Source organism: Herpailurus yagouaroundi, unplaced genomic scaffold, assembly GCF_014898765.1.
Source record: "Herpailurus yagouaroundi ecotype Mexico unplaced genomic scaffold, PumYag 184, whole genome shotgun sequence".
Lineage (NCBI taxonomy): Eukaryota > Metazoa > Chordata > Mammalia > Carnivora > Felidae > Herpailurus > Herpailurus yagouaroundi.
The window spans coordinates 14,792,745-14,812,189 of NW_024412415.1; the positions used below are offsets into that span (position 1 = coordinate 14,792,745).

Here is a 19,445-nt window from a genome sequence, read left to right on the forward strand (position 1 = left end):
CTCATATTTCCACATGAAATACAGATGCATTTGTAGGTGCTATTGTTCAGATTACCTTGTTTTAAAATGCTATATTAGACAAACATTTAATATTTAAATGCTATCTCTCATCAACTTCAAGATCCCACAGCTAAATTAAGTAAGTCAACAGAGAATTAATAAACACCCACTCTCCTCACAGCACTGCGTCTGGTACTCAATGAGATCTAGCTTTTGTTCTTTGGTCTATGGGAAGCATCATAGCCTGGCTGGAAGACTATATACAAATCACCAAAACTAGAACTAGATTAGCAAATTTGTTAATTCCCAGATCATGGGATCTGATAGGCCAAATTTAATTTTTAAAAAAATACTAGTTAAAAAATATGTGTGTGTCTACATGTTCACATTCATATTCATACCTGTGTGTGTATGTGTGTGTGTGTCTGTGTGTGTATATTCTTATTTTTAAATCAATGTCACTTATGCTTCATTTAGAGAAGAAAACATTTTTAAGAAAACTTAAAATATTATAACTTATTTATAAGGCTTCCTAAAAGCCATGAAATAGGATTCTAGATATTTTTATGCTAACATAAGTATTTCAAAACAAGAATCAGTAAATGTAAATGGAAAAAAGTTTTTGACAAGATGAACATGTTCATTCCTTACTTCTTAATAAACATCATTAACAACCATCATTATACACACACACACACACAAATATACACATAATACACATACACACACACACACACTTCCCCTTAGACATGGACTGGGTCACCTATTTAAAAATGTAATGAAGTACAAGAAAAATAAGAATTCATCAGAGGAATAAAATACTAAAATGGCTAATGTAGCTTAAAATGAATGACAAAGACCAAACATTTAATACATGCATTGACCATCAAATAGAAACATAGAGGAGGCCTGGGCAGCCAGGAGGAGTGATGGGAGTGAAGGTTCAAGGAAATTGATGGAGCTGGGAGGTGGAGCTCCCTATGGCCAAGAAAGGACTGGAGGAATAAGCTTTAAGGTTGACCTTGAGAGAAAAGAATTTAACCAATCTAGAAAAAGAAACTCTAGTTCCAAGAATATCTGAGAGTCCCAGTGCAGGTAAGTAGAACCCTCAAGTGCTGATGAAAACCAGATGGCATGCATGCCAATCATATCAAATATTTCAGAACTCTTATTTACCACTACTTAATGGGATAGTCCACCTTGCCTAGGTGATAATTTAGAATATTTGAAAGCCAAACCCCAGGGAATGGGTGTTTCAATTTATGGCCAAATGAATCCTCATAGGAACACAAAAGGTGAGTTACTACATGATAGCCATCATCTGTCTCCAAGAACCTCTAGACATGTAGTAGACAAATATTCACCTTCAGATAAGGATCATATGTGGATTTAAAATGTCTATGTAGAACATGAAGGGATTGTCACAGAGATGTCAAGTAACTTTCAAAATAACTGTTAAAAAAATTAGACTCCAGATCTTCAGGATGAAGATGTTAAAGGTGTTAATGGAGAAAAGCAGGGAAGGATGGGGATTCTAAAATTCATGGATTCAGCAGTGCTGAGTAAAAAACAATTACCTTCTTGAAGGACTCCCAAGAGCTAATATGTTAATACACCCACTGCCTCTCCAAAAAGAGGACATAGTATAGAGTTTCCAAAATGCTATTGACCATGGAAACCTCATTTCATGGAATCCCCAAGGGACTAATGTTCTACAAAAAGTACTTTGGCACATCATCTTGACCACGAAGTCCCATATATTTTTCCAATATATATTCATAAACCAAAACCAGCACAGACTCTCTAGAGGTCGTAACTACTAGGAACGTAAACACCAAGTGTTCTCAAGGACTCTCAATTGAGCACATAAAATTGGTAAGGGTCTCCAGGCTGCTATCCACAGGATTAAGCTAAAACAGCTTCAGAAATAGACTAGTCCACCCACTAATTTATATATGCAAAGAATTTTTTGAAATCCCAATACTCTGCCTCAGACAGAAATGGTACAGAAGCTATAGTTCAGTAGAACAGAAGGGCACCACAGAGAGATCTGAAATAAACCTTCACTTCTTTGGAGTTAGGCAAGTTGACATCATGCTGGCTCCTCTTTTCTCATAGGAGGCCTCCAACACTGAGAAAGTGAGCACAGCAAGGACTTCATAAGGGCAACTTTGTCCTCCATTTTCCCCTGGCAATTCCAGCTTCTGCATCTTTGTACTGTCTCTTCCCTTTGTCTGTGGTACTTTCCCACGTCTACTCTGCCTAGCTAAATCTTCACTCTGTATAGTTATTTTAGTATTTCACATATGCATTTCTAACTTTTCAAAAAATGATTTTCAGTCCCTGATGACAAGAACCATAAATTTCCTTCTGATTCCATCATAGTGCCTAGCTCAGGGCTGAGCCTTTATGAAACGTTTGCTATACTTGTTATGTCTAATTGACATGACTACAAAAGATTTTGCTGATCACTTATATTTAAACAAAATTCAACTTAGAAATTCCTGAGAAATTAGACTCTATCCCAAACCTCAAATTTTGTTTGTTGGTTTTTTTTACATTGGTTTATTTTTAAATACCAATACAGGCTCTGGTTTTCTAACATGCTGCTTTCTTAAAAGTTGAAGAAGAGGCACCTGGGTAGCACAGTTGGTAAGCATCTGATTCTTGATCTTGGCTCAGGTCATGATCTTACAGTTCGTGAGTTCAAGCCCTGCATCTGGCTCTGCACTGATGCGCAGAGCCTGCTTGGGATTCTGTCTCTCCTTTCTGCCCCTTCCCTGCTTTTGTGTTCTCTCTCTCTCTCTCAAAATAAATAAACTTAAAAAAATTTTTTTTAAGTTGAAGAAGCAGCAGCAGGAAGAAAGAAAACTGGAGACCTAACAGAGACCTTAGGTGAGGTGTTGATATATAATACTAGAAGCAAAGCTCTAAAGCTGTGCTGTCTAATATGGCAGCCAGTAGCCACATGTGACTCTTAGCTGGCCCAAACTGAGATATGGCATAATATGCATCAGAATTCAAAGTCTTAGTATGGAAAAAAGGATGCAAAATATCTCAATTTTTAATACTGAGTATATATTAAAATAAAACTTTGGAGTATACTGGGTTAAATACAATATATTATTAAAATTATTTTTACCTGTTTCTTTTGACTTTTTCACGTGGCTACTAGAAAAGTTAAAATTATAGGTTACATTATATTTCTGTTGGTCAGTGGTACAATAGTGTTTTGAGTACCCAAGGCTGAAAAGTGACCCAAAGTGATCCAAAGTGTGGCTACTAACTTATAAAAACTAGTTTAATCTTTTTAAAAAGTTTGTAAGAGCTTAGAGAAAGAAAAAATAAATTTGAAAACAAATTGTCTTTGAAGATGAAACCATCATACCAAATTAAAAAAAATTTTTTTTAACATTTATTCGTTTTTGAGAGACAGAGAGAGACAGAGTATGAGTGGGGAAGGGGCAGAGAGAGGGTGACACAGAATCTGAAGCAGGCTCCAGGCTCTGAGCTGTCAGCACAGAGCCCGACACGGGGCTCGAACTCACAAACTGCAAGATCATGACCTGAGCCTAAGTCGGTCGCTCAACCAACTGAGCCACCCAGGTGCCCCCATGATACCAAATTTTATAACAAATTTAATAGCTGCATCAAATTATTTGTTTTGATAATAGGAGAGGATGTTAAAATGGACATTTCAGTTGAAGCACCAAGACAACAAGATGCTATGTTCTAAGTCAAGTGTGACAGTATGATGCAGAATTAGCAAAGGAGGTAGTGACAATCTGGTCATAGGGCTCTTAAACCCTCATGCCTAATAGGAACATAAAAACGTCTGAGGTAGTAAGAGATGGGAAGGGGGTCCTTGAGAGAGAGCTGAACTCTCACGAGCTCTCTAGGAAACTGGTGGAGGACCACATTATGATAAATCATAAGAGGGGCTTCAAAGAGATTACTCAGACTACATGAGATGTATCCACTGCAGTTTGAAGGACACTATAGACTGGGAACCGTCTAATGCCTGGAAACTGGCTGGCCAGATGTTTGGACGTGGTTCAATGGAGAGGCGGCTACTGTGTTGAAGTTGGTTTGCACTCTGAAGATGTACTGTGGCAAAAATGCACAAGTGTTTTCACCAGGTAGTTGTGGACTACTGCAAGAGAAAGCTGGTGTGGAGTGGGCTTAGGTCCTTTCTCAGAGGGCTGCCTGCAGCAGCAAAGAGGCCCCAGATGGCTGGAGGTACCACTGGACATCCAGAGCTTGAGGAAGGAAACGTGAGCAACCAATAAGAATAGAGACATCTTTGTTCACATAAGGGACCGGAGAAATTCTGAAAGGGACCAGAACATTTCAACCACCAGCAGGGGGAAAATTAGCCCACAGAGCGGGCTGGGAAGGATAGTAAGAGACAAAAAGTAAACTGTTTTGTGATGGCATCTCACCAGTCCTGCTAGTTCACATGGGCCTGCCGAGTGTCCAGAGGCATGATAGCATATGTTCCTTACGTGCATACAGTCACTCAACCACAAAAACCGAATGTCTATGTCAACAGATGTATTTCCTGGAAATGTTCTAGGAAAATCAAGTTTATCCAATGATCCACCAACTGCCAAATATTGCAATACCACTTTAGATGCATAGTAATATTTACGGCATTCTGCCTCTGCTATCTACACACTGGTATTTGCTTTCCATTTAGACTAAATACCGAAAGCAAGGCTCACAAGTGCCTCAATATATTTCAGTGAAAGCAGTCTATTGCATGTTACCTTTTAGACAAAAGAAAATTGTAGTTCGCAGGGTTCTGCCTTCCAAGAAACTTTGAGAAATGGAGTTAGCTTATGGCATTTATTATGGGGACTTTAGTAATAGCCACCCAAAATGTGAAATGAGTATCAGAAGTGCAGTGTTACCCATACCTTCAGAGAGACAGAACAGGGGCTTCAAAGAAAAACAGGATCTAGATTTCATCAGTACTTTCCTGAAAATCTCCAGGAGAAAAAGCCCAAGAAAATCACCTCTTAATTCTGTGAAGCGTTCTAGACAGTCGTTTGAGAGTAGGTCATGCTTCTATTTTCTTTTTATAAGGTGTATGTATCCACCATACACTACCTGGTTATTATGTATTTGGGTCATTATAGGTTAGTCCTTTCCATTCATTACTCACACCGCAGACACTGTTTCCCTGGATTTACGAAATAAAGGCTCAACTGCTTTCAGGATACTTGTTTTTCTTTTCTTTTTCTTTTTTTTTTTAAATTGTTCAATGAAATCATTTAAAAAGAGCTCTGTGAAAAACCATCATTTTTGTATCATCAGAGAATCTGATGATATGTTATGAGGAACAGAGTTTTTTAAATACCAACTGCACAGAGAATGAAGCAGAATTACAATCAACAAACCTGTCCTCTGTTCTATTTTTCCATTACTGTGCAAAAACAAACAAAACAACAACAAAAAAACCCAAACAAACAAAAACTAAGCATCTTTTCCAGCTCCATTAACACTGGAATTCCCTAAAGATGCAAGTAAGATGAACAAAGATTAGTTTACCTTCCGTTGTCATGCTTCTCTGATGGACTGTGAATTATTGCCACATTTTCATTGTTATTCTATTCCTCATTTCCCCCCATTGTTCGTTCTTCTTAAAGCTATCAGTTCAATAATGCTTTCCCCTATAATTTATCTATTAATAGCCAGCAAAATATCCAGCAGACTTTCTTGAGTTGGCAAAAATCCATATATTGTCTTTACAGTTTAGACTTGGGTAGGAATTTTAACACTGAACAAATGATTCGGGCTGGAGAGGAATCCATATCCATGCCTACACTCAGATAGCACATGATGAAGATCTCCAGATTGAGTAATGATAGAAAATGTCTTGTTATTTGCATTTAGGCTTCCAAATTTAACATTAAGGTGTATGTATCTTTTTTTTTTATTTTTTTTTCAACGTTTATTTATTTTTGGGACAGAGAGAGACAGAGCATGAACGGGGGAGGGGCAGGGAGAGAGGGAGACACAGAATCAGAAACAGGCTCCAGGCTCTGAGCCATCAGCCCAGAGCCTGACGCGGGGCTCGAACTCACGGACCGCGAGATCGTGACCTGGTTGAAGTCAGACGTTTAACGGACTGCGCCACCCAGGCGCCCCTAAGGTGTATGTATCTTACACTGGCTCACATAAAGTTTAACGTTAAAACATTAATCCAATTCCATGTGCCTTAAGAGTCATCCAAGACAATTCTTTTCACTGCTTTTTAACCTAAGTCAATTTTTAACCCCAATCAACTAAGGGGCTTGACTACCCACTATAGTCACTAGAATTGACCCTATTTTAGGCTGTTTCTAAAAATTCAAATGCCTCCCAGAAAGGGGGGCAAAATGTTCACACACTCGTTTGAATGTATTTCTGACTCTTTAAAGATAATTCCAAGGGCACCTGAGTGGCTTGGTTGGTTAAGCATTCAACTTTGGCTCAGGTCATGATCTCCCAGTCAATGGGTTCAAGCCCAGCGTTGGGCACTATGTTGACATCTCAGAGCCTGGAGCCTACTTCAGCTTCTGTGTCTCCCCTTCTCTCTGTACCCACCTACTTGTACTTTCTCTCTCTCTCTCTCTCTCTCTCTCTCTCTCTCTCTCTCAAAAAGAAACAAACATTTAAAAAAATTAAGATAATTCAAAAGAGAGTTTCCAAATATGGTTTGAAGAATTGTAATATCATAGGAAAACTATATACCTTCTATGGTAACTACACTAAACAATACTCATTTCGTATGTCTACATTTTAGAATGTTGGTTCAGTTCTTCGGAGTCAATTTACATATACTAGAAACAGACAAGAATCACCTTCTAAGAGTGGGTTGTTATGTTTAAAATATCAAAATCAAGCAAACAAATATCCTAAGTCCCTACAGTAGAAACATGCAAGCAATACTCAACACTCCTTTCCCTTGGCTCTTAAAATTATTTAAAAGCAACTTAGCTCAACTCTACCAGGGAGGGAAACTACTTACCTAGCCAAATTTCTTAAAGTGCTTTTTTTTTTTTAAATCTATTACTTCTACACTAAAACTCCTAGTTCTGGATTTCTTCTTACAATCCCTCAGTAAATTCTCTATGGTTACTATTTACCTCTTCCAGTGAAACCCAAATATAGCTCAGTGGTTGTATGCAAAAGCTACCTAGTTTCATTTTTTGATTGCACCCCTTATAAGCTGTCTGATCTTGAACAAACTCTTTGACCTCTCTCTGTCTCTGTTCACTCGTCTGTAAAGTGGGTCATTATAGGACTTTCCTAATAAGGTTGTTGCAAATTGCCCACTTACAGTGTTCAGCACACTGCCTGGCACATTCTACATCACTACATATCACCCATTGCTACATCAGAGGGCCTCTTTGTGACTCTCATTCTTTCTTGACCCTTTGAAGAGTCTAACAATTGTCAAGCTATTTCTTGAACTTGATTTTAGTTTCTTTGGCTCAGGGTTCTCCTGGTTCTCTTCCTTCTCCATAGTACCTCAGGTTTTCTCAGTACCTATCTTTTGTTTTCTTCCCTAAGCCTATTCATCATTACCACGTCCCCATCTACAAATTCATCTCTGTCCCTATCATTCTTCTCTCATTATCATTACCTAGAGAAGTCTTATCCACTCACATGATTCACGGTGTTTAATATAAAAGCATTTAACAAGATTTTAAGTAGTCAGCATTCTAGTGCAAGATGGCAAGAGAAAATGTGATTCCACATAGTCTTGTTGGCAGTAACTGTGGCAACACACAACTAGCTTTTTTTGTCACTGCCAAAATAGGTACCAATCTCATTTCAATCATCTACGAAATGCTAACATACTGTACCACTGAGGGTAGGCAAGAAGATAAAGTTGACTAAGTTGCTCAATGCCCAAGTTTACTAAGACAGAAAGCAAAAATGAAGGGGAGTGGGGGTCGGAGGTTATCCAGAAAACCATAAGTGTAAATTTATAGGGAAAAAAAGTAAAAGAAAGAACAATAAAAGAAATTTTTGGTACAAAAGAAAACACCAAGAGATGCAATCTGATGTAGAATGTAGTAGGAGGTGGCAAACTTAAGTGCCCCCAGGAGCTAAAAAGCAAACTGAATGAATGAAGTGAGCACGATGCATTACAATAGGAAGTGGTAAAGACTGTGGCAAACTGGGAAATGTAACCACAGGTATTCACATTCAGTTTTTAAGAAGTAAACATTGCAGGCCAAACAAGTCACAGGTCTTTACTTTCCCTTCTCTTAGTACAGAGAGACAGGCAACAGGACCATTGCCACTTGTGTGATGAAACTAACTAGCTAAGAAATTTAAAAAAAGAAGCACTATTTTACTGGCTAAAAGCTACAAGTGAGACAAATTTGCTTCATATTATGATGGCATTTGTTAAACGAATGTTATGATTTGCAATTCAAGCATGGATCCACTGCTTGTGATGGAGACACCATCACAAATCCAAACACTACATTCATGGATTATTAAGATTCACTTTTTGGCTCAAAGTGGTCCAGATCCTGCCAGTGTCCAGATCCTACCCCAAAGGGTATTCTATACTTGTATTGGCTCTCTGAGGTAGTTACAGATGTATAGAAGTTCCAATATCTGCCAGGGACAAAGCTACTTATTCTGAGAAGTACTTGCAACTGACATTTGACATGGTCCTTTCCGTGTGCAGTATATCATGAGAGGGAATTGTTTATTTGGCTTATTGCCACCTGGTTTTAATCAAAATATACCTTCTTTTCTGCATCCTTGCCAACTGAAAAATGACAATCTTGTGTCCCTGAAAGATCATACTTCTGAAAGGCGGGGCCAAATTCACTTAGTCCTCAACACTGTAAACTCTGGTTAAAATGATACCAGTGCAAAATATCCAGGACCATCCACAAGTAGGTAAACATCAATTATACTTCTAGGAGACATTTGTTCATATCTGATATGTTCATATCTCCAGATTTCCTGGTGCTTTAAAATAAGTCTAGTTCAACATTTAATGGCCATGTACTATGCATTAGGCATTGAGCTTGGTATGCGAATTAAAAAGTTGATGAAACCATAGCTGCTGCTGAAGAGTTTATACCCTACTTGGGGAGAGAGACATGGAAACCCACTGTTTCCATATAATGTGTGCTATGAAAACAGGGGTGGAGAGTGTGCTAAGGGAGAGTACAGAAGGACCACTTGGCTTAGCCTCCTGGAAGGGAGAAAGGAGATTAGTAAAGACTTCCTGGAAGTTATTTTTAAAAATAAAAATCCATATCCGAATTAAAGCATAATGCAACTAGCCAAGGTAATTGAACAACTTAATAAATCAGCCTAGGTAATAAACAATTTAATCAGTATACTAACCCAGCATCAGAAGTCACACTGAACACTTCCCCATGCTTCAGGATGGATTTGTCCTGACTCAGTCCTACATTTTTGTTAATCATTGTTGAAATCACGACCATACATTTGAGGATAAAAGGATATATTGCCCCTAGTTCTTTAAAGAGGTAAGCAGATGTCTTCCATAAGAGCAGAAACAGGGAAGACTCTACAAGTAGAAATATAATTCTGGAATCAAAAAGATTCCCCTCTCCCACGTGCTCAGGGAAATTACACTCATGTTTCCCTTCTCCCATTGAAGGTCAGGACTGTATTCATGGGTACAAAAGGCAAAGGGTAACAATTAAAGAGAGTGTTTCCTCTGTAACCTCCACTACTGCACATGCGTGAAAATCTGCCATTTAAGGATTAGTTTTATGTAGATAATCACCACTGTGAAGACTCCATGGGACCAAAATATATTTACATCTTAGTACAAATTTCAGGATAGCCTCATCGCGAAAGGAACAGTTAAAGAAACTCCAGACTTGGAGAAATCCCTGAGTAATATGGCAGTTTGGGTTAGAATAGTAACTCAACACATTTGCTTCATTTATTAATGTTGGTAAAATGTGAAGTCTTTGCAGTTTTCCAAAGAAGACATCCAGATGGCCAACAGACACATGAAAAGATGCTCCACATCACTCATCGTCAGGGAAATACAAATCAAAACCACAATGAGATACCACCTCACACCTGTCAGAATGGCTAATACAACAAACAGCAGGTGTTGAGGAGGATGCAAAGAAAGGGGAACCCTCCTGCACTGTTGGTGGGAATGCAAACTGGTGCAGCCACTCCAGAGAACAGTATAGAGGTTCCTCAAAAAATTGAAAATAGAACTATCGTGTGACCCAGCAATAGCACTACTGTGAATTTATCCAGAGGATAGAGGAGTGCTGATTCATAGGGGCACATGTACCCCAATGTTTATAGCAGCGCTTTCAATAATAGCCCAATTATGGAAAGAGCCTAAATGTCCATCAACTGATGAATGGATAAAGAAGATGTGTTTTATATATACAATGGAATACTACTTGGCAATGACAAAGAATGAAATCTTGCCATTTGCAGCAACATGGATGGAACTGGAGAGTATTATGTTCAGTGAAATAAGTCAGTCAGAGAAAGATACCATGTTTTCACTCATATATGGAACTCGAGAAACTTAACAGAAGACCATGGGAGAAGGGAAGGGTGAAAAAAAAAGTTACAGAGAGGGAGGGAGGCAAACGATAAGAGACTGTTAAAAACAGAGAATAAACTGAGGGTTGATGGGGCGGGGGGCGGGGTGCAGGGGAGAAGGGAAAATGGGTGATGGGCATTGAGGAGGGCACTTGTTGGAATGAGCAGTGGGTGTTGTATGTAAGCTATGAATCACGAGAACCTACCCGTAAAACCAAGAGCACACTGTATACACTGTGTTAGCCAACTTGAAAATAAATTATATTTTTAAAAAATAATAAAAATAAAATAAAATAATTTTAAAGGGGTGAAGTCTTTGAAGAAATAACTGTGGAATGGTTAAATATCATGCCCCCTTTATTTTAGACGGTTTTATCATCAATGCCTGCACTCTGGGCATCAATATTTTTTGCAGCAAATTATTAATCACGCTCTTAGAGGTAAAATGTCCTTTAACTTCCTCCTATTTGTGATTTTTCTAAAACAAATTAAATGTAGTACTATCATCTGGGGAATTATTTTCACACACCACTTTCTATGTTACACACTAACAATTTTAACCTCAACAATTTAAACTCCACATCATCTTCCATAAGGCCATGGAATGATACTACCTAATTGAAAAGGGTATCTTTGTTATTCTGAATACTGAATATCTCCAAGTCAATAAAAATACTTCAAGTTGTGAAGAGAAACGGTTTTAAAAGGGGCCTCCAAATTATGCCAAATGCAATGTAAAGGCCAAGAGTTCACAGTGCATTACTCATCAATACCATGTCATGGTACTGAACTAAGATACAATATAATTTATCCAGTAATAATAGTAATTGACCTAGAGTTACTTGCTAAAATAGGTATTGTTGCTTTATCAGCAAATAACTGAATTTAGGTGAGCTTGCAAAAATAGAAACAGAAAATAATTTCTCACATACCAATCTCTGCTCTTTGTTCTTATACACTATATATTCAACATCTGCTACTGAAGCTTTACTTTCCAACACAGAATAAAAAAAATCTTTATACAACTTTGGATAAAAGTGATGATTGCTGTTTAAAAAGTTCATTAGTATTTTAAATGAGTATTTTCATGAATATTTTTTTGCAACGTTGTATGAAATAACCCTCCCAAACCTTCACCACAAAACTAGGAACGATGAGAAAATGGCTATGAATGTAGAGGCAAGACAATCAAAGCCAAAGTTCAGGGGGCTGGGGGAAAAAAATCAAGAATATTACACATCTAAATATATCTCGATATTAAATTTGCATTTATAGGTAGGCAAATCAAGTAGGACACTTCTTTTAATTAGGGGCAGCTGTAAGCATAACACTTAAACAGAAAGCCCACATTCAGATTAAAGCCTATCATTACGTGTGTGAACGTGGGCACATCCTTGACCTCCCTGCGCCTTGGTGTTTCCCTGTGAAAAGTGAGGACTGTTATACACACATCAGTGAGCTGTACTGAGTATGGATATACCACGATATGTGAAAGCCCAGTTCCTCAGCAATAGATGTTTCTAGTCAATTTTGGATGCTACGCTATGTGCCACTACAGTCCCCAGTAGGTTCTCACAGATCTTTAAGAGTATTTTTCTTCATTCTAAATTTTTTCCTTTCCATACAAATGTTTTATGTGGAGTTGCTTCTTTAATTTACTAGGATAACAACGAGCTCAATGCTAATTCTTATGGAAAATTCTCCCCTTTTTACCTTGACACCAACTTGTACTTATGCATATGCTCACTAGTGAGTCCTGCAGGCCACTGACAAGATTATTGGATGACATGCATAGAATTAGAGCCACTGCCTTGTCATCATAGGGACCTTCCCAGTGACAGTTCAGAAACCCCCTTAGAGCTCAGCAAAATTCATGAAGCAGCTGTATAAAGCCAATGTGTGCTTGAAGTCAATAACAGTGTTAGCTACCAGAACAGATTTACACAAATTTGTTGAAAAAAAAAAATACCTCTTTCACACTGGGGTCCAGTAAAGCCATAAGTGCAGGCACATCGATTTGGGGCCACACACCTGCCTCCGTTGAGACAGCCACTTTCACAGACAGCTGTAAGATAAGGAGAGAGAAGCTGAGAGCGTTACCTCAAAGTAGGTGCTAGTCAAGTAATAACATCCCCTGAAAGGACAATAATAAAAACAAACAACAAAAAAAAGACAAAAAACTAAATAATCATCCCGGGATTCATTTTAAACAGTTACTCTACGGTTCCAACTCTGTATGTGTTTCTCAGTTATCTCAGGCTAAACTGCCAGGAATAGGTGGGTTTGTACCTGTGTTAATGCTGACGGTTTTGTTCTGGGACGTATCTGAGCAATGCTAAAGTTCTGCCTCTAAAATGGTGGTTTACAAGAGATGTTTCTGGATGAGAACTGCATTGTAGCAAGCTGACTCTTTTGCTTAGGATTTTGTGCTTCATTTCCAAAGGGTACCCATGAGGGAAAACATTGGCCTCTGTCACCATTACAGAAATGCAGCATGTTAAATCACACAATTAACTGCGCTCAACAAAACGTTAATTCTGACCATATTTATGCACCATAATGAAGACCCAACTGACTGTTATAACGGAATCCATTGATGAGATAAGTCCAGTGACGCTGGAGGGAGGGACATTTTACTTGCCAGAAAAGGCATTAAAGTAAGAACTGAAAGCTCGTGCCCTGAACAACGTTTCTCTGTACAGTATCTTGCAACTCTTTCACGCATGGCCTCTTTCTAGGCATCTTTATCCACAGGCGGTAGGCTCTTCTGAGCCAAATTGGCCAGTACCACCCACTCTTCAAAGCCCAGCTCAAATCTCATCCCTCCATGAGGCTTCCCTAAATACCTCCTTTTGAATTAATTCCTCCTTCATATATTTCCTGCACAATAGGTCTATATCCTTGTGGAAGTCATTGAGTTGAGCCACTCAGGTCTCCCTCCAACAAATCCTACTGTACGTTGCTTAACTAGCTGACTGCCTCCAGCTGCCCCACCTTCAGATCTGCGTCATGTTCACATAAGGGACACATATATCCTGGCTGCTATCACCCAATGACCAAACTCAGTGGGGTACCAAAGACAGGGCATTTCTGCCCATCATGGAACTCTCCTGATGGGCAATCTTTGCTTTGGACTCCCATCAGCCTGGCCCAGTTTTCCTGGAGCTGCATTATAGTCTGAGGCACTTTCTACACAATCCCACTCCCCTTGTACAGGGGTCATACCTGCATCATGGTCTGAAGGCCTTCTCCTCCTACTCTAGCTTTCTCCCCCTCTTTATTCTTTACAGCCCTTTTCCACAATAACTCCCTTGTCTATCCAATTCTGTCCTGGCATCCACTTGAGATCAGAGGACATGAACTGACACAACCCCTTATGGCCAAAATTATGGCAAGAGTTCATTTCCCATCATAAAATTAGATTTGGCTCTTAATTTACAATCAGGGCAGAAAGAAAAGATTTTAAGCAGAAAAGAAATTTGGGGATGGCCTCAGCCAACCATCTCACTTTACAGATTAGGTAAGTGAGGTCTAGGAAAGGTTTTCTAATTCTGCACGTGTTCCCTGAGAGCCTGTTGTGTGCTAGACTTTGGTGCTCATGAGGCAGTTTAGTCCAAAGGCAGCAGGAAGACTCAGCAGGTCTTCGTGATTCCCTTTCCAAAACTGTCTTCGATGGCACCCCCATCACGCCATCTCTCTAGCCACAGTCTTGGTACTAATCTTCCCGCTTCCGGTTTCTTCCCCCAGCAGTTAATCTCTACGCTGTGGCCACAGTGGCCTTTCTCACTGTAAACCATTTACGTGATATATATGAGGCCAGCATTTCATAGCATTAAATGCATGGGCCATGAAGTCAGACTGCTTGGGTGCAAGTCCCAACTCTGCCACTTACTCTTCATATAACTTTAAACAAGTTACTGGTGTCCCTGTGCCCCAGTTTCCTCATCTTTTAGAGGTAACAGAGGCCTCTAACTCAGGAGGACTGCTTTATCCAATGAGTTAATACATGCGAAGAGTTTGAAAAATTGCCTAGCACATAGTAAACACAGAGCAAATAATCCAACAGATGAATGTTATTGGTTGTTGCTATCTCACTCTTCTCCCCTGGTTCTATTTTAGATGAAGATATGGTATGCGTAAAAGCACTCAAACCCTGGCTCATGACTTCCATTTTATCTCCCTTCCCATCACCTCCATCAGCACTTAAGCTCTAGCAAGACCAAAACACGTGCTGTGTCTGACATCTCACGCTATGTCACATTCTCAGGCTTTGGCCCATGCTGTGCCAGCTGCATAGAAGGCCCATCTCATGTTATCACAAGAGAACTCCACCCCATCCCTCGAGACTCATCACAAGGGTTTCCCCACACTGGGGAAGCCATCCTGTGTTTCCTCTCTCCATGCTACTGCTGTGGACTACACAAAACTCAATCATTATTCTTACCACACTGTGGTGCATAGATAGTCACAATGTTGCTTTATTTATAATAACATTATTCATCATAGCAAGTATGTATACAATGGCAAAACTGGAAACAATATGAATAAATGCTCATCATTAAATATTCATTAAATAAATAGTAAATGTCTATATAATGGGGTATTTTGCAACCATTAAAACATTTAAAAATGTTTAATAACATGGAACATACTTCTAATAAAATACTAAGTAAAAAAGTAGTCTGAAAATTATGCATACAATAGATCTCATGTACCAAATATGCATTAAAAGACTAAAAGGTAATATCTGGAATGATGAGATTACGGAGAATTTTATTATTTTGTATTTTTGAGCTTTTCCAAATTCTCTGCAGGGTACATATATTCATCTCAGTGTAATAAAAAATAAGCTTTCTTAAAAGGAATTTTTATCTTCCACAAAGTACAAGGACTGATTGACTGTAGACACACACAACAGTGTTCATGAATGAACCAACAAGCTGAACATCATGTGCTAAGTATTATAGTAGCAGAATCTACACTGGGAAACTAGAGATGTAGATACCATTAATCAAGAGAAAGGACATGTTCTGGGGAGAAAGATGAGGTTGAGTTTTGAAATACTTTTAAGATGCTTCTTGAAAATCGAGGTGGAAATGTTCAGTGATCAAACAGAAGATATACATCTGGAAAAACCAAGAATTCTGCACCCTGGGTGCTGATTATACATTAAAGGGATGAGGTAAGTGGGATGCTGAAGGTAAATGAGAAGAAATGGAGTCAAACCACCATTCCCAAAATTCCAATCAGAATTTTGGTGCAAAGTGCCTTAGGTAAGTGATCTGATCATATCTAAGACTCACTGGACATCTATAAAAGTGCCACATCCCAGGTAATCCACATCCATTAGCACTTATCCCAGTATTCTTTTTATCTACATATCTGTCTACACATTTGTCTACACAGTTTAGCATCTAGAATACTTATAAGGTTTACTTACGTTGTCCACAGTGAGTCCCTATGTATCCTTTCTGGCACAGACAGTGATCATCGCTACAGCTACCTCCATTCATACAGCGAATATTACAGTGTTGGACTTGAAAAGGAAAAGAAAAAAGAATGATTTACTTTTTGCAGTTTAAGTACATATATTGCAACACTTCACAGGAATTGAATTGTAGTCATTTGGAAAGAAAATAAAATGGTTTATCAAGATTCGCATATTTGTGCAGAAATAACCTAATTGACAACATTAAGCGTGCTATTTTGTGTGTATAAAATCAGTTACAATGCAATTGGTTCTTTGATATTTACTTTAATAATGCTAAATGACTCCCCTAATTTAGCAGGACTTCCCACTCAGTGTCATTTCTGTAATTTCTATCAACAAGAAAATAGTGCCTTGAGTAACTGTAGGAGACAAGATTACAGTGATTACTAAGGCAATAATTTTCCTGTTCAAAGATTTAGAGTCCCACTGTAGGTGGCCAGGAAAATTGTCTGAATGACAAATTCCAAGGAATCTTGTTAAAAGAAATTTTGAAGAAAAAAATACATACAACAGCATTTAATAACAAGGCTTCCTGATAATGGAGGCTGGCCTTGGCTCAGAAGGAACTGCTTGTTTAAACTGTAACTTTAAACTAAATAAGACCCACAATGGCTGAAATCCACTCTTCCTCACATTATCACCTACAGAAGTATGACTTCAGGGTTCAGGGCAGAAGGACCATGGGTAGCAGCCTTGGATGTGAGAAGAAACACTAGAAGAAACTGAAGCAAAAGATACATGTGAGGGAAAATGACAGTGTGGTGAGTGCTTTCCTCTCACTAGTGTTTAGGCTGACTCCAGTTAGTCCTCTGCAAACAGTATCTACTCTACTTGGAGAAGACTAAAGGCTTGATTGAATGCGTCATTAATCCTTGTTGACAAATCCCTATACAAGGAGGCCAGGATTGGGGACTGGAACTTCGGCTTACTCCACCTTGCCCTCCAAGCTGTGGGAGAAAATTCCCACAGAAAAAGGCTCCATCATTTTACATAGGGAGAAGAGAACCCATCCTTCCATCAAAGAGCAGAAACCAGATGCTCAGCCTTGCTCTTATGCTCAGTTTTCCTGGAGCATAGGAGCCAAATCTGCTATGAGTAGAGAGAAGACGCCTCCCAGCAGCCAGCTTCCTTGGTAGCCCTGGTTAGGATTCTCATTGCTGTATCCAAGAGTGGCTATGGACTTCAGGGGAAAGGGCCATTTTCATAAGTAGCTGCACAAATCTCAGCATGACAATGGGGAAAAAGATGTCAGAACTGAATACTTACCGTGCCCTCACAGATGACCAAAGAGTTAATGAAGTCAAGTTGAAAGTGACACACCTTATCAAGAACATGTCACACACTTAACTGAAGCACCAAAGGTTCCCTATGTCTAGTGTGCTAAGAACTTCCTCAGTCTCTCAGCATTCAAGGTCCTCTTCAGCATAGCCATGGGCCTTCTAGGGCTTCTCTGAATACTCTTAGCATGTCCTATGACTCAGACCCTGATCCACTTATCATTCATTCATTCACTCAAATATTTCTCAGTGCATTCTATATGCCATACAAAATGTCAAACGCCTTGTTCTAGTCTCTTGGTGGAATATCCTCCTTAACCTGTCTCATTGTCTCTTTGCCCCGATCCTTAATCCCCAACATACAACTCACACAGCTCTTACCAAATACTGAAACCCTACCTATGTCTAAGACCCACTGCAAATGTATCTTCTTTTCTTTGATCTTTTCTGATTTTCTGTTCTCTCCTCCTTCTCCCACTTGATATGAGCCCTTTTTCTCTGACTCCAGAGTACTTTATGCTTCTCTTCTGAAATGTGTATTATATAACCTAATCTATTTAAAAATTGTTTTCTCCTATCCCCAACCCATTTGTCTAAAAGCTTCTTTAGAGTGGGAAACACCATGATTATTAATTATACCATTTATATGCCTAGAGTAGTATCTTGCTTACTCGTAGGTGTGATATAAAGCTTTACCAAGGTAATTTTCATTTACTTAACTCATACCACCTGATAATGACATTAAAAGCTATTCCTAAAAACTAAGACTGAGAAGTTGTCCATTATGTCCCAAGCTATTGTACAGCCCTAAGGTGGGTTGCTATTAAAAATACTTTATCTTCATTTCCCCATGTATAAAAGCAGAAATAACTCCTGTGTTGGGGCATTGTTATAGAAGTCAAGCAGCCCAGGAAACTGATTAAAACAGTTATTTTAGGCTTCTATGATTCTATTAAAATGTCTCAGGCAAAATGCTTTTGAATTAAAGAACTATCTACAAATATACAGAAGGAAAGATTTGGTGAAAATTTGGATAACATTCTAAGTAGGTCAGGAAAAGGTGTATAGTTGCTTTAAAAATTGAAGTTAAACTTAGTTTCATCCTATCTTAGAAAAACAGTGAGGATTGGGAAAAGCACAGGAAATGATGTCATTTGTCAAGCAGCATAGGAACTCAACCCACAAACTGATTTCAATTAAAGTGGTTCATGCCAAGAGCTAATTTCCATTCCCACATGAGCAACAAAGCCATTTAGCTACTTTGAGATAAAAAGTAGTTCAAATAGTGACTTTACATTATTCAAATTGAAAAATAGAATGAATTCTTTCAGGAAAAACGATAAGTTTACAGTTAAATGCAATGTAATAAAAATCTCCCTGATAGGCTTTTATATTTTTTCTACTGTCTTTCAGGTCAACCTTTTCCAACATAAAATATTATGTCTCCTTTAAAAAATAAAACCCCTTGGCCAGACTTGTGAAATAGTAAGGCATAGTTAGTCCAGTGGTCCCAATAAACCAAGGAACTATGAATCTTTGGGCAGGGGGAACAAGCTTATGAAAAGGTAATTGGATCTTCACCATCTGCTTTGCCACAAACATGTTTACCAAAGGAATTTCAGATTCTTTGTGAGTCTTAGATCTTCAGGGGAAAAGCACATTTCTTTAAAAGTGAGAGCAATCATTCAGGATTTCTGTGGGGAAATAAAGGAACTAGATACTCAGCTTCCTTACAGCAGGAACAATTTAGGGAGTATATATACATGAATTAATTTTATTTTTTATTGCCACTGATGCATATTCTAAGTTTATACTGGTTTGAACAAGCATCCCATATGTCTGGCAATTATGAGACCAAGTTTTATATCTCTAGAAAAAGCCAGGGTTCCACATAAATCCACAAGGATATTTTCAAATATTACATGCTTTAAATACCTCAAATCAGAATATATTCCTACACTCAATCTGTGTGAAGATTTTACCAGAAACTGAAAGTACTACGGAGTTCAAGTGTCAGTGTCCAAGCTGCCATATGCAGTTAACCCTGAGAGCCGTAAGACGCAATGAGGACTTCCCATTGAAAATGAGCAGACAAGGGGCACCTG

The 19,445-nt window shown here is 38.6% G+C and overlaps 1 protein-coding gene across 1 annotated transcript in view; it reads right to left on the reverse strand.

Moving 5' to 3' along the window:
• The window catches only part of FBN1 (fibrillin 1), a 242,882-nt gene that overhangs the window by 185,235 nt on the left and 38,202 nt on the right, over positions 1–19,445 (reverse strand). The window contains exons 4-5 of the mRNA XM_040492627.1: positions 16,013–16,108; positions 12,542–12,637 (exon numbers count right to left, since the gene is read on the reverse strand). Coding sequence (XP_040348561.1) covers positions 12,542–12,637; positions 16,013–16,108 — 192 coding nt within the window. The remainder of the gene's footprint in view (positions 1–12,541; positions 12,638–16,012; positions 16,109–19,445) is intronic.